Source organism: Meriones unguiculatus, chromosome 3 (assembly GCF_030254825.1).
Source record: "Meriones unguiculatus strain TT.TT164.6M chromosome 3, Bangor_MerUng_6.1, whole genome shotgun sequence".
Taxonomy (NCBI): Eukaryota; Metazoa; Chordata; class Mammalia; order Rodentia; family Muridae; genus Meriones; species Meriones unguiculatus.
Genome location: NC_083351.1, coordinates 36,553,134 through 36,568,687, shown reverse-complemented (window position 1 = coordinate 36,568,687; position 15,554 = coordinate 36,553,134). Strand labels below are relative to the sequence as shown.

At 40.7% G+C, this 15,554-nt stretch overlaps 1 protein-coding gene across 2 annotated transcripts in view; it reads right to left on the bottom strand.

Annotated features, from left to right (window-relative positions):
- Window positions 1–2,077: 2,077 nt before the first annotated feature.
- Window positions 2,078–15,554, bottom strand: part of Ncbp1 (nuclear cap binding protein subunit 1) — a 35,915-nt gene continuing 22,438 nt past the window's right edge. For both annotated transcript variants that reach the window (XM_021647963.2, XM_060379871.1), the window contains 12 exons: window positions 13,943–14,007; window positions 12,264–12,326; window positions 11,340–11,414; window positions 10,156–10,259; window positions 8,413–8,535; window positions 7,336–7,438; window positions 6,684–6,777; window positions 5,648–5,751; window positions 4,815–4,929; window positions 3,956–4,084; window positions 3,388–3,501; window positions 2,078–2,587 (listed from right to left, as the gene is read on the bottom strand). In XM_021647963.2, the coding sequence (XP_021503638.1) occupies window positions 2,474–2,587; window positions 3,388–3,501; window positions 3,956–4,084; window positions 4,815–4,929; window positions 5,648–5,751; window positions 6,684–6,777; window positions 7,336–7,438; window positions 8,413–8,535; window positions 10,156–10,259; window positions 11,340–11,414; window positions 12,264–12,326; window positions 13,943–14,007 (1,203 nt within the window). In that variant the 3' untranslated portion in view covers window positions 2,078–2,473. The remainder of the gene's footprint in view (window positions 2,588–3,387; window positions 3,502–3,955; window positions 4,085–4,814; window positions 4,930–5,647; window positions 5,752–6,683; window positions 6,778–7,335; window positions 7,439–8,412; window positions 8,536–10,155; window positions 10,260–11,339; window positions 11,415–12,263; window positions 12,327–13,942; window positions 14,008–15,554) is intronic.

The following is a 15,554-nucleotide window of genomic DNA, read 5'->3' as shown; positions in this document are numbered from 1 at the left end:
TTTCTCTAGAATGTAGCTCAAGTAGAACTAGTTGAGATCAAAATTAAACAGTGCTGCTTTGGCATGAGAACAGGAGCCATTCCTAAATAATACGTATTGTGTTTAAGCCAGAGCAAGGAGGCATATTCTAATGATTATTTAGCCAAGGGGCTATGCTTCATTTTGACAAAAACCCAAGTTGAGATAAAGCGGCCACTTTCATCCCTCAGATGCACTAGGAAGCTTGGACATCTCACTTTTTGTATCAGCTGCTGCACATTATACTTGGAGAAAGGTCAAGCTCAAAACAAGGCAACACCAAATAACGTGGGGCCATCACAAGTAACTGTTCTTTAGAAGCACTCGGCAGAGATGTGCTGTGTGTTTTCAAGGCTGGCGTTTTATATGCTGTGTTACAACTCAGTAAAAACTGATCCTGAATGGGCAGCCAGAGTCCATCAGGCTAGAAACCTCTCTGGGGTTCAGGCTGCTGCTCAGTATTACTGTGTTGTGCAGAGATAAGGCATCCCTGAGACATGGATTTAACTTCCTGGTTGTGGACTCAGACATGTTTTCTGGGGTCTGTTACCCGAGAAGTGAGCACACCTGTTAGATATCTGTTAGAAGGATTTAACATAGTGAATCTGTACCCAGTGTGTAGCAGCTAGCAGTTAACTAACACTTAACTGTCAGGGTCCACACAGTAAGATCTGATTAGCTGTATGCTTCTGTTCTCTAGATGCACTGAGTTAGGTTAATCCTGGTGTCCACCAATCAGGCTGGCAAGGGCAGATCACACCTTTTACTTTTAGGTAGGATGCAGTCCTTAGGGAAGCAACATACGTCTACCTTGACAAAAGCCTGCTTAGGAGCATGGGCTTGACTTCACAGCATTGATGAGGCTTGCATGCAGTGACATGCTGCCCCCCTGTCTAAGGGAGTGCCACCAGAAGGGAGCAGCTGCTTTCTGCTTTTTCATCTTTTCTTCTGTAAGAACCCTCTGTGCAGTTTCTCCAGCTGGCAGACCAGGGTAGAGCACAGGCACATTAGCGAACAGTTTCTGGAAACAACCGCCACATAGGAGGATCAAAAGAAAGGAAGAAAGTACAAACTCTTCTAGTATGAAAAGCAAGGGTGAAGGAACTCCACCTTGCTGCAGGAAAAAGATACAGTTGCCAATGCCTTCTGTGGTTAATTCTTTGGCTGCTGGAGGCCCAGAGCCATTTCAGATTAATTGCAGCATGAGCTGTGTTAAATGGAAAGAAGGAATGGTGTAGATAAATAGGATATTTAGCCAAGAATCTAGATTTTGTCTTTCTGAAGTACCTGCCATTTAACTTGATCTACTGAATTTGAATGATTAAATGATACTCCTGCTTTAAATATGCTATTTAAAAAGCCTAGGAATTCCCATGTATTAAGAAATTATATTCTATGGCCATTGAAATGTATCGGAATTGAAGACCACATATTCAAGCAATCATAATACTACTTGCTAGGGTGTAACGTACAAAAAGATAGCAAATGCAAAAAAATTACTACCAGTAATTAATATCATCTTCAGTGGAGTTTTCTAAGGTTTAATGAGAACTTTAAAAATCCTAAAAATTTGGAATGCCACATAATTGCTTATGTATTAATTTATAAAATGCTCACTTCACTGAAGCCTCAATAGGCTCAAGGATCAATTATCTGCCTCCGGACCCACAGAGACAAGCCCTAAGCCACACTGAATTCCAAGTCCATGTCAGCTCGTTCAAGACCTGCTCCACGTCAGTCTGTGAAATTACATGATCTTGGGCAAATCCTTCTTGGAGGTGCAGGGCATGACCAGATGCTTTTCAACAATGGCTGCCAAACCTGTAGTCACCTGAGAGGTAGAAAAATTGCTGCTATCTCCATTATACTTTGAGACTGCAGTTTAAGATAAACTTTCATTTGGACAAATTTGGGAATTAGTACTAATAATTTTATATACTAACAAGTAGTGTTGTAAAATGCCACTTAAGAAAAATATCTGCAAGAAAGAGCTTCGGATAGAGGCTAAGTACACCGTCAGTAAGAAAGAAGCTAAGGATAAATCATGAATACCAAAGTCTAAAAAACATAACTTCAGTTTATTCCAGCCATGTTACCAAGGAGCAGAGAAAAGCTAGGCTCCCAGGTGATAGCCCATCGGTTGTATCTTCTACTTTGCAAGCCTGACCTTGCGTTTCACACACCTCAAACCTGTGGTTTTGTGCCCTAAGGAAAAAGTATCAAATTCATCACAGGAAAGTTGTGCCTCACATATGTACAACTCTGTGATCACCGTAAGATCGTAACATCATTGTCATCAAGCAACACTCGCCCTCCAGGGCGGTGAGGGGTGATGTCATACTCCTCACTCTTCTGTTTTCTTTAGGAGTGAAAGGCTACTACAAGAAAGCAAACATTCAAACATCAAAAATAAGACAAATTATTTCAAGATAATAAAAAGGGAAAAACGTGGCTGTTAGGCCTGCAGAGCGCAGAACTGCTGGAACACAGCCAGGATGTGGGGATCTAACTCGGCAGTGAAGAGCAGGTTCTCCAGGGTCACCATGTACTGCTGGATTATCTGGTGATGCTGCAGACACAGAAGAGAGGCTCGGGTCAGGAAGCCAAATGCAAGCAACCTTGCAGAACATTTCCCCCAGAGCCCACCCATGCTCACAACATTCCCTGAGAAGCCTCAGCATTATGAGACTGTGCAGGGAAAGGAGTGGAGGGACACACAAAAGTGTAAAGGCAAACTCAGTTCTTACAGACTTCACAGGAACACTGTCCTTGATGCAAGCAGATAGACTGCTGATAGCTGCAGAGGGTATCCCAAAAGTCAGGACACAATACATTACAGCTTTCTAAAAATCATCCTGACTAGGGAGCCAAAGCACCAGAAAGCGAGAACCTTTTTATCTGTAGACTAAAACACATTCAGAAATTTCTATAGAACTAGTGCCTCTTGGTTACCTCTTAAACATGCTAATAACTGCAAATGTTTGGGGAAGATTTGGAGGCTTAGAGAATTGAACTTTAAGAATAATTACTTCTGCATCAGTCACTTTTCTAGAACAAAGGCGGAGTTAATGCCCAAAGAGGAAAAGTGAACTTCAGCCCCCTAAACATCAGGACATCTAGCTGCTCCTGTGAACAAAGGATTTTAAGTAATTTTATAATTCCATTTCTGTTAAGTTAGTTAGCTTTTTTCCACTCCACATTTCTGTGCTGGGCTCCCTGGTACAGAAAATGGCAACTCAGAGTCTGAGTGACATAAAACCAATTTTCTGATGGACAGGAGGGACAGCAAATGGACATAAAGTAAAGGTCCTACAAGAGCTACACCCTCCTGGTGACTGAAAACAATGGTGTTAGCATCTGCTCACAAACCTGTAGGAAGATTTGCTGCAGCCTCTCTATGCAGTTCTTATACCATGGGGTTAATATACTGGTCCCATCGGTTTCACATCGTACCAAGTGTTCAGTCAAGATCATGATGAAACGCTGGAAAGGATGGAGAGGTTGAAGAAGCATTAAAGGGAGAACCTTAATTTCTGAACAAATCCAAATCAAGATTTCTCAAAAGCCTTGCTGTTCCACCCTACTGTGGTATGTGCTCCTGACTTTCGGACTTCCCCCAAACTTGTTAAATCCCTTAGCTTCTTCTAGAAATATGTCCGGGCCTCTATTCTAAGAAAACAGCATGTTAATACCATGCTGTTACAATACATACAAAACATTCACAGGAAAGAAAGCAATCCCCTAAGTCACCAACCGTAAGGGATAAATGAGGTAAGTATTTAAATGATAAGCAAACAGCACAGACCCCCGGTGGCCTCTAAGCAGTGACACTATTCTTTTGCAAAGTTCTGTATTACTATTTTGTGATTGAAAATGGCAACTTTTCAATTACAAGATAATGGATTCTTTTTACACTTCATAGCCCAAGCCAACTTACCTGGAAGATGACGAGGAAAAGGTTCTTCTGTTCGCTCTGAGCGGTCTCCACTTTCTCCTGCAGCCTTTCTATTTGCTCCTCGAGGGCCCCATCCTTCCTGTCACTGCTTCTGTCATCATCATCACTTCGCTACAAACGGCACAAGAACAGAACAACAATTCAGCACCAAGTTTTGCATGATGGCTCACGTTGGCTTTGAATTATCATCTTCCTGCCTCTATCTCTCTTAGTGCTGGGGCTGGGGGATGTGTGGACTAGGATGCAAACCCAAGAGCTCAGAGATGTTAGGCAAGTGATTTTATCACTGAGCTCTGCCCCAGTCCTGGGGAAGGGCTTTTATTCTTGCAGTGATAGCTGGGGAAATTTAGTGGTATTAGTGTCGGGAGCAGCAGTGAGGTGACGCCTACCAGGTGTCACTGCCATGGGCAGCTCAGTCATTAAACTTCAATCCCTTCCCTGCCTTCCACTCTGGTGGATATGCTGAACACCAGGAATGAAGAATACTCAATATTGTAAGTCACGGGGTCCAGCCAGCTCACTGCTTCCCTCTAAACACAATCTTTTTTAGCATGGAAATAGTCTGTGAAGCTGGGACTTGAGATTGACTCCTCTCCACACAGCATCTACAATTGTCTCCCTTCCCCTCTATGCCAGACTCAGAAATACATACGTTTTCTTCTAGGAGATCAGCCTAGAGGTGCTAAACTAGGGAAAAATAGTTTGTGGTTGGTATCCAAGCCACAGCACATGACACATGTAACTTGGAACTGGAAAAAATAAACTACTGTGAAGGCCATGGACTGACTCTGTGACAGACTGTCCTGACTTCTAAGCACTCATGGATCAGCACATGACTTACTCGTTTGTGCTGCCTTGCCAGTTTCTCTTTAGCTTCTTCTAGCTCTTTTTGGATCTTCAGAACATGTTTGTTCATTTTACGAATTGTAGAGTGCAAAATTTCCCACACAAACAACCTTAAAGTAACACAGCATTTAGTTAATGTATGTTAAGCTACACTTTACAGAGAAACTGTCTACAGTTTTCCAGGCTCCATTCTTAAGGGCTGATAGGTCTTGTAACCTCTGGGAAGAATTAGGCATTCTTCTCCAGCAACACTTAATTTACCACTGCAGTGAACTAAGGGTGTCACTCTCCACTCACTGGACTCAGGTACTTGTCTACACCTTAATACAACACCAACACTAGAATTGGTTTTCTCCTTCCTTCCTTGAGTTCTGAGGATCAAACCCAGTGACCTCAGATTATTACACTTGACAGCAAGCTCCCTGACCCAATGAGCCATCTTCTTGGCCCTGTAAAAAACTTCTGATTAGCAGCCATGGTGGCACACACCTTTAATCCCAGCACTCAGGGAGGCTGAGGCAGGCTGGTCTCTGTGAGTTTGAGGCCAGTCTTTTAATCATATATGTCACTTCAGGACTCTATATTTTAGATCAGTGTGCTCTGTAATTACAGGTGTAGTGGAGAAGTTAAAAGACTGTCACAGTTTAATTTTGTTTCATTTGCTTTCACTGCAAGTCAACCCCTGCTCTCCCAGTTCTGATCATCTATAAGCCTGTGTAGCTTCACAAACAGTGTTATTAGGTGACACCAACTATTACACACAGTTCAGTGCTCTCTAAGCATTGTCACACACACGACCTTATATGTGTTCTAAATTCTGGTACAAACCTAGTAAAGTCACGAGACAGCTCCGATGAGAAAATCCAGTTTGCCACTGCGGCACAGTCAACAATCTGTGTACGGATCATCTTATCAACCAGAACAGCAATCATCTACAATGAGAAAAGAGACAGGGCCAAGTTTTACTGATAAGTAGGCATGATAATGGAGATAGATGCTCAAAAAGTAATGATAATGCTATGGAAATAAAATAGCAGGGCTATAAGATTTTTAACAGAAATGAAATTGTCCAGTGTAGGCAGAGGTCATCTTTTTATTTCTTCTTCTAGATAGGGTTTCATAGAGCTAAGGATGTCCTTGAACTCCTGATTTTCCTGCCATTACCTCCCAAGTGCTACAATTAGAGGCATGTGCGACCACTCTTGATTTAACTAGTCAGTCTTTAGATTTATTCTGCCCTTTGCTAGGCTCTAATACTGTAGGAAATACTATTTTAACAATAAAGATTTCATGAAAAGACAACGCTTGAAAGGTAGCGCTTACTCTTTAGGAAAACTTGTTGATAATTCATTTTAACTGAAATCTCCAGTTAAAATCTTCACAGCATCTTATGGATCTTATTTGTAGAAATGGATAAAGAAAACTATTTCCTACCAAATATTGTTGTCAAGCAACAATTTTTGTAATCAGCATCTAAGATGTATAGAAATGCTATAGCACAAAACCAATCACAATACCATCTGAAAGATGTTATCACAGGCTGGTGAGATGGTTCAGTGGGCAAGACACTTGATGTTAAGCCTGACAACCCAAGTTCAACATGGACCCAACATGGTGGAAGGAGAGAACTGACCTGAAATTTGTCCTGACTTCATGCAGGTCCTGTGGCACTCCCATGCACCCCCCAGCCAACATATCAATGTAATTTAAAAATTTACCAAAAAGAATGTATCAATAATTATTTCCACAATACCCAGTTTACAGATATAAAAACCATTCCCCTGGCAGAATCAAACATAATTGCTTTCTTATCTGTATATCAACATAGCCAGAACCTCACTATGTCCAACTAAAGAGTTGTTACCTGTGGATGATTCCTCCAGACTTCAAACATAACTCTCAGCACATGTAACTTCCCCTTATCACTTTCTGCTAGAGTTTTGAAGACTTCATGAAACCTTTAGAGAAAGGTAAAAAGTACCACATAAAATTACTCATAAGGCATTTCAGTGTTTTATAGCCCCTTTAATGTTACTCAATTTAAAATACAAAATACAAAAATTTAAATGCAAAACAACCAAAGAGTAATCCCTAGGCACATGATTTGCCGCAGGGAAGCTGCCACTGCCTATGAGAGTACTCTTTCTCTTCTGGAGTCCTATGAGAGCACTCTTTCTCTTCTGGAGTCCTATGAGAGCACTCTTTCTCTTCTGGAGTCTTACCAAATTTGCTATCTCTTTAGATGCCAACCTGTGGACAAGCTTTCATTTCTGCGTACTCACTCTGGAAAGATGTCTAGAGAGGTTGGACCCCTCTGACTATCCCAAGGACCTAGGTCTGTACTAGTTACCCACCACATGAACATCTACACTGCATACACACTTAAAGAAGCCATGGGAAGCATTTTAGCCACCACAAACCGAATCTCACTCTATCAAATTATGTAGTAAGATCTTCATATATAACAATTTTAGACAAAACTACTACAGCACTGGTGTTTGGATATGTATACTTACTTTGCAAGAGCGCTGAAGGAGTGACTGAAGGATTTAGCAGCTAAGTGCAGCAGAGTCTGTACAAAGACCTCTATCTTCAATGGGTTAAATCTGAACCCTTCATCTGAAAAATATTTTTTTACAGTGACATTGAAAAAAAAAAGTTACATATAGTACTTCCTTGGTGATATACCTTGGAACGCTAAGCAGATAGTGTGCTCATAAGACACATATAAAACATCCCAGTAAAAACAAACACCAAACTCTACTGATTTCTACTGATACTCAAAACAGAAAACTAAGTAGAGACAGGCAAGTCTATACAGCAAGAGCTCATCACAATCCCTCGTTGAAAAAGTGTAAGCTTAATTCTGTCTTTCATGGAACTATTTTCCTAGTTCTTCTATATAACACAGGGTTGTTTTTATTTATGACAGGCTCTCACTGTGCACTGTTGCTGGCCTGCGACCTCAAACTTGCTTGGATTCACAGGCTTGCACCACACCTGGCTTATGACCCACTTTCTTAAAAGAATCAAACATCCCTCCTTCATATTCTTTCTACAAGATGTCAAAATGCTAATTACAGCAAAACCAGCAAACCCTTTTAACCTACAACTTCTGACTAAATCTAAACTTACTATTGTTATGGTTGACTGGCACTCCCCAAACAAATGGTTGTCTCTGTAGTCATCTGTTCTACTTTTGCACACTTACTTACTTATTCTAAATAACTAAACTTTTGTGTCATTTTGTCAATTTTTCTACTCATGCCAGGAAAATGAAATAAGGCTAAGATGCTGGCTGAAATTACATGATATATACCAAGTAAATATTAGGTAACAGTACTGTAATAGCTTATAATTTGGAGAAAATATCGGTCATACCCCAAATATCCAATACACTAAGCCTTCCCATTCAGGAAGCCCTCTCAAGGAGTTCCAGGGCCTTTTTAGGTAAGGGTGTAAAACACGCAGGTGCAGAGGACAGCTGACAGACTACTGTGTGAGCACCCTATAGGACTTAACGAACTCAGCAGAACTGTGTTGACGCCTTAACCTTGACCCACGCAGCTCAGCCAAAGAAGTAATTCTTTTACCGTCATCATCAACCTGGTTCGGATTTGGTACGTCTTTCAGAATGCTGAAGATTTCGTCATTAGTTGCCTTACTTTTAAAAGCAACAGATAAGCAGAGTGCCACAGAATGTCCAGGAAGAGAATCTAAACACAGAACAGAGGGGAAGGCAGATCAAGATAAAAGGCTGTTCTATGAGTAGCTAATAATCAACAGACTTTCGGTTATTTCCTTTTAGAACAGAATACTCTTCAGCACAAGTGCAGCAATTAAACCATGTGCTACTGTAAATGAAAACTTCACCTAGTTCAACGGCTTCTCATCAGAACCAAAAGAGGTAATTCTCACATCAGTACTCAGGAGCACAGCAGTCCTCAGGTCTCCTGGACATTTTAAACCCACCAGCTTCCCAGTTGTCTTTGCCAACAACCCTTTCTTCTGGGGCAAATGAGGTCAAACTTAATGAATGCTGCCAACATAAGAGGCTCTGTGTTAAACCCTGCATGCTTACTTCTTGTTGGAATTTTGTTAGTGAGTGCTTATGGTATAGATTTTATGTTAATGTAAATGCATCATCAAAGCAACAGGAAATCTACTTTCAGTGTAATGCAGACAGTGGTAACAAAAAGGGCAATCTTGACATAGGCTCATAAGACATGGTACTAAGACCTGTAATGACTGACATTATCAAAACAGGTCACACAAGGACAATCATATATCTGCTGTGAGCCTGAAAGTGGAAACAAATTCTATGAAAAGCAAACAAAAATTAAAAAGAAAAAAAAACCCTTTGTCACAAAGGAATTTACATAGTAGCTGAGGAACCAAGAAATTAACTTTAGAACTAGAAAGCATTTTTAAGAAACAGGTTTGTTAAAGGTTACAAGTAACACACTTGGGCCAGACCTGAGAAAGAAAATAGGAACTAGAGAAAAGAGGGCTTCCTTTTTTAATTGTGGTATTGTGGTAATGTAACGGCACAAAGCAAGGAAGAGCAGAGTTCTCAGACACAGAGAACGTCTTGGCAGCACAAAATGTGAGATTCTTAAATAGACGACAACATTCAGTGCAATCACAACAGCACGGCTGGAAAACCTGACATCTACCTCTGTACCACTGCACACACTGACTTCAGAGAACATAATGCAGAAAGACCACAGCAATTCTAGCACTGTTCCTGCTGTAATTACACCTTTCATGCTGTAATTCCAGAACTCATGGGACTGAAAGGTGAAAGTCATGCTAACAAATTTACTTCTAGAAGCAGACTGCCATGTGCTTCAGTATTCCCAGCATGAGCCGTGTGCTGGCTGCTGCTTGACATCAGCTATTTTTCAGAAAGGAGGAAACCTCAAACTCTTCCATAAGATCCAACATTTTCTTAACTACTTGTGTGGGAGAGCCCAACCCATTGGGAACTCAGGAGATGGGGAGTTGGGGGCAGAGGCAGGCGGATCTCTATGAGTTTGAGGTCAGCCTGGTCTACAAAGTGAGTCCAGGACAGCCAGGGCTGCAAAAATTCTGTCTCAAAAAAAACCAAAGAAGTCATGTAAAAACACTGTAAACAATATAAAGTAGAAAAAAGGTATGAACTAATAATAACTAATTATATAACAAGAAAACCCTTAATCTAAGGGCTGATGGACCACCTTCCAAATAGAGAAATACAATTCTAGGGGAGTCACTCTCTCCTCCTATAAATAACTGGCTTCAATGCACGTGTGGATCAGCACTTTTAAGAAGAGATCGGTTATTTCATTACTTACTGCTACTTTCATCTCCGTACTTGTAAATGCAGGTTGGGTTTGCAGGACACAGAGCTGAGAAGGTGGGAGGAACAATGTCCAGGATATGTTGATGGTAAGACAACCTACAACACAAATAAGAGCAAATCTCACGCTTTAGTCCTTGGTAACACTCAGCTTGCCCAGAAAGCCAGATCCAACATCCCAAACTCTCAGTGGACAACCAAGAAAGTAGTCAGGACAAAGTCCGTCGGGCTGTTGAATAAGCTAACACAGGTAAACTCAGGCCTGCTTCAAACACACTGACTTTGCTTTGAGGTGTGGCTAGAAGACCCACAGTCTGGTGGTGAAAGATGTGAAGGGACAGTGGGTTGCAGGGAGGAGCTGGCACGGCTGGGAGGTTGGATGCGATGCACCAAAGAAATAAATGGAAGATAATAAGAGCCAAGTTCCTTATTACATGCCATGGTAGAGAGGATGGAAAGAAACAATGCTGGGTTGGATATACCATGTGCGCGCACACACACACAGACACACACACACACAGATACACACACACACACAGAGATGAAGAGACACACAGATACACACAAACACAGACACATACAGTGTCTTTCGAAAGGCTTAGACTAAACTATCCCTAAAAAATACGCATTAAGAGCTTAGAATACAGTTCCCCAAAATATATTCTATTATTAGAAACAAAGACTTTTAAATAGAGGAATTGAGGGGAAGAGGACTAAGAAAACAGAAATTAAGAAAACAAAACAACCCACATGGCACGCTGGGGTTGGCTACCCAGAGGCTATTTAAGCTGTGGGCTGGCTTTCCCCAGGGTCAGATGATTGTTCAAGGTTCCTGAATAAACTGCATTGAAAAAAAAAAAAAAAGAAAAAGAAAACAAAACAAAGCAAAACACAAGCTTAGAAAATGAGAAAATGCTCACCAATGTTAGGAGACATTGAAAAAAAAAAACTTAATTGCTTAATTCACATAAAACCCAAATGGTACAGCTGACTTATTGTAGCCCAAATCCGGATTCAAAAGTGAGGTAGAATATGGACAAACACTGCGATTAGGAAAGAATACAGTGGACATTCACCATAAATGCAAAGGAGAAATCCCGTCAGATAAACAACCAATTCAAGCAGTCTCCTTCATGAGAAACTAAGAGACCTAAATCAAGAAGAAAATGCAGAGCTTACCTCATACATTTCTCCAGAACTTCTCTTACAAACTTTGGTTTGGGACTTTCAAGATCCTGAGTAAGACAATCTGACCTAAGGAGGAAATGTGGTTTTATTAAGGTCATATACATAATCTTTTTGTACATATAAACTTCATTTCCTGATTTATACTAGGATCTTTCTACCTATTATCTCACCCATATATAGCAAATAAATATCAATGAAACAAATACTTGAGACAACAGACTATTTTAAAGTGAATTTTAGGGGTTAGAGAGATGGCTCAGCAGGTAAGAGCACTGGCTGCTCTTCCAGAGGCCCTGATTCAATTCCCAGCACCCACAATTGTACCTTCTTCTGGCATGCAGGTGTACGTGCAGACAGAACACTCATACAGTTAAAAAGTGTATAGTTTTAAACATTAAGGCTCTGTGGATATATCATGTGCTGTGCCCATGCATGGAGGCCAGAGGATAACCTTGGGTGCTGTGCCCCTGATGCACCCACTAGGGTTTCTTATTAGGCCTATAATATAACGCTTAGGCTAGGCTGGCCGGCCAGTGAGCATCACAGATCTGTTAGTCTCCATGTCCCCAGAGCTGGGATTAGAAGCCCATGCCTCCATGATATCTGGCCTTTTTTTTTTTTTTTTTTTTTTTTTTAAAAAAAACAAACAGGGTCTCAGTACGTAGTGCTAGTTGGTCTGGAATGGATTATATAGACCAGGCTAGCCTCCAACTCACAGAGATTGGCCTGCCTTTGCCTCCTGAATGCTGGGGTTAAAGGTGTGCACTACCACGCAGGGCTCAATGTGGACTCTTTAACATGGGCCCTGGAGATTAACCTTGGGTCTTTATGTTTGAGAAGCAATCAATTTACAGCCTGAGCAATCTCCAGTATTGTATTAATTGTTTGAGAGGATGGATAAAACATTGCACTTACCAATCTTCCCAGCTCCAACGGAACTGAAAATTACTTAGATGATGAGAAAACCAATTAATAAACCTATGTTGGGGAGTGGGGCAGGGAAGAGGAGAAAAGGAAGAGTACAGTTTAGACCAGTAGTTTATAATCCTTTATCCGGGTAACCTGTCTTACATGCACACCCCGCTACCTGTAGCTTCTTTAGCTGTTCTCTCAGTAAAGCCTCTAACTCCTTACAGTCCTTAGCTGTCTCAGTTCTCATAAAGGTGCTTCCTTTTATCCTTGTTAGATAACTGACATGATTTAGACTTGTATTTTGTGCAATTATTTATATAATTCTCACAGCTATGAAGGAGCATACTATTTTTCTCATGTAACTGGATAAAATTGAATCAGTTAAAAAGTAAATTGCAGGGCTGGAGAGATGGCTCAGTGGTTAAGAGCACTATCTGCTCTTCCAGAGGTCCTGAGTTCAGTCCCAGCAACCACATGGTGGCTCACAACCATCTGTACTAGGATCTGATGCCCTCTTCTGGCGTGCAGGTGTACATGAAGACACAGCACTCATATACATAAAATAAATAAATAAACCTTAAAAAAAAAAGTAAATTGCAGTTAAATGTTGACAAATAATTTACAAATGGCAGAACCAAAGTAGGCCTCTCTTGTTTTGCTGGCAACTGAGCGTGGGTTCCTAGGAGGGCTGCCAGGGCTCTTAGCCACTGAGCCTTTTCTCCAGCTTAGTCTCTTATACTTACAAGGATCTTTTAAAAACTGAACTTTATGTGCTTATTCATGTGTTTATATTGTATGTATGTGTGTGCAGTGCCAGAGGCCACACACGTCTCTGCCCTCTCAAGCTGGAGCTACATGTGGTTGTAGAGCCACTGGATGACAGTGCTGAGAGCCAAGCGTCATGTCCTCTGGAAGAGCGGCAAGCAGCTTAATTGCTGAGCCACCTCTCCAAGGCCACTACAGCCTTTTAAAGACAGCCTATATGCATGAAGTTCCCCTCCTCAAAAATAGACTTAGCTTTCAAGTAGTGTTGTGAAGCTGTAAATATTCAAAATGCTGACTGGTGTTCTATTAAAACAGAGACATCAGAAGATACTTTCTTAAAGTCTTTCCCTCAAAAATCTGATTTCAATCATTTAAAAAATTATTTAAAAATTAAAAAAATTAATTAAAAATCATTTAAAAATTAAAAAAGGTCACCAACAGAGCTATCCATCACTGACATTTTTTAGATACAGAATTTGAGTAAGAGATATAGAAATTAGGCAACTGTTCGATTCTTCCCCTGATCTAATTTGGGAAATGGACAGAAGAAAAAAACTGGTTGGTAAAGGCAGTCACATAGACTTTCTCCAAAAGAAATCAGTGAGCATGGAAAGACCACGCTCTAACAATCCAAGACAGGTTTTATTTCTTGATTTAAAACAAATGGAGTCTTCCAGCTGCAGGTTTAAAGGTATTTCTCTATACTTTCAAAACATTTATGTATGAAATCAAAGAGAAGCAAGCATCGACACCACTAGAAACTGAAACAGACTAGAAGCCATGGTGTTCTAACAAGTGAGCTGCTACTACGTAAAAGGTTTAGAAAACAGGGAACAACTTGGGAACCCTCACGACAGCCTTCTGAAAACCCTTGCAGGTGCTAATATGGCCATAAGTTAGAAGAGAGCAGTGTGTACCTGTCCACACATGTAGTGCTCATCGTGTCCAGACGCATGTACAGCATCTCAGTGGCCTGTGCAAGCTTTGAGTCACAAGATAAGGAAAACTGCCTCCCGCTCTCCTTTAAAATAAGCACGACAGGAGAAAGGCACGAAGACATTTATGTTTTAGACTTTATGACTAAGAACGTCGTCTTTCAACCTTTCACATAACTGATCTTGTTTTTCAAGTTTAAACTGTCAGTGATGTACAATAAACCTGACTGCATCCACATTTGGGAAATCAAGATATTTCCATCCCCTCTATAATTCCCCCAACTCCTTTCTCAGGCATTTGAGACCTCTTCCCAAGCATACACTGGTCTTTTATCATTAGGATCTTTACATTTTTCTAGAATTTTACAAAATCTTATCGCGTTTTGTATTTTTCCTTCAGCATGTTTCAACTTATGCTTTCACTGCTTTAAAAACAAATCCTTTTGTTGCTGAATTAAGTATTACCATTGCAAGGACACAATACTTTATCCATTCGTGTCCTGTTGGACATTCAGGCTGTTTCGATGTTGGGGTGATGTTTATGCACTGTGTAAAGACTATCCTTGTACTATTCAAATGCTGATTTCTGTATCCACAGAGCTGAGTAAAGGCTGGACTTTGGTACTGTTAAGCATCACTTGCCTCAATACTTTGTAAACACTGTACTCCATCACCTTCTGGTTGAATAAAAGCTGTAGGCCCTATAGCAAAGGCAAGAGAGGAAGGCAGGACTTCTAGCACAGACAGGAACTCTGGGAAAGAATCAGGAGTGGGAGGATTCACCTCTGAGACACAGAGGAATGAGGAAAGGTCACCAGTTGGACAAGGATGAAGAAGCAGGTGCTGGGATGAGACTGGGAAGGATAGGTAACGGGACACTACCCAGACTATTACTGCTCACAATCTGTCCTGCTTAGTGCTATAAGCTAATAAAAAAATAAAATAATAATAATATAATAAGTCTGTGTCGTTATTCGGGAGCTGGAAAAGTCATAGAAAGTCCTGATAATATGGTGCCCCATGTGGGTCAATAAGCTCAGGCAGGATGAGAAGGCGGCAATTCGGAGCAAGGGAGAGGGTTGAGGTGGTGACCAGAGAGTCACCATCAGAGCACAGATGTAGAAGCAAGACTAAGATGGCAGGTAATGGGCCACGTGGCTGAGAAGTAGGCCAGGCCAGTGTGAGAACAGCAGTATCTATCTGCCCAGCTATAGTGCCTGATGCTTTTAATAAATATGAAGGTCTCTGTGTCATCATTCAGAGCAAGGGCAGGCACAGAAAAAACTTTGTATTTTACATGTTTCTGATTGGGAAATATCAGAAATACAATTTCTGTAAGTATCATGCCCAGTTCTCATCAACAAAAAAAACCCAAACAAAACTTTTTCTAAAAACTGTAGTGACCACCAGCAGCAAACCATCTTTAAGGAAATAACTAGAGATGGAAGTTCAGGATGTACAAAAAGAAATGGACACTAGAGAATGATTGGTACAGATATATCTAAATGAATATCATGTATAGAATATTTTTTTCTTTCAAATGTCAAAAAGATAAAATAAATGTACTTGAAATTGGAGTATTTTCTCATCTTTT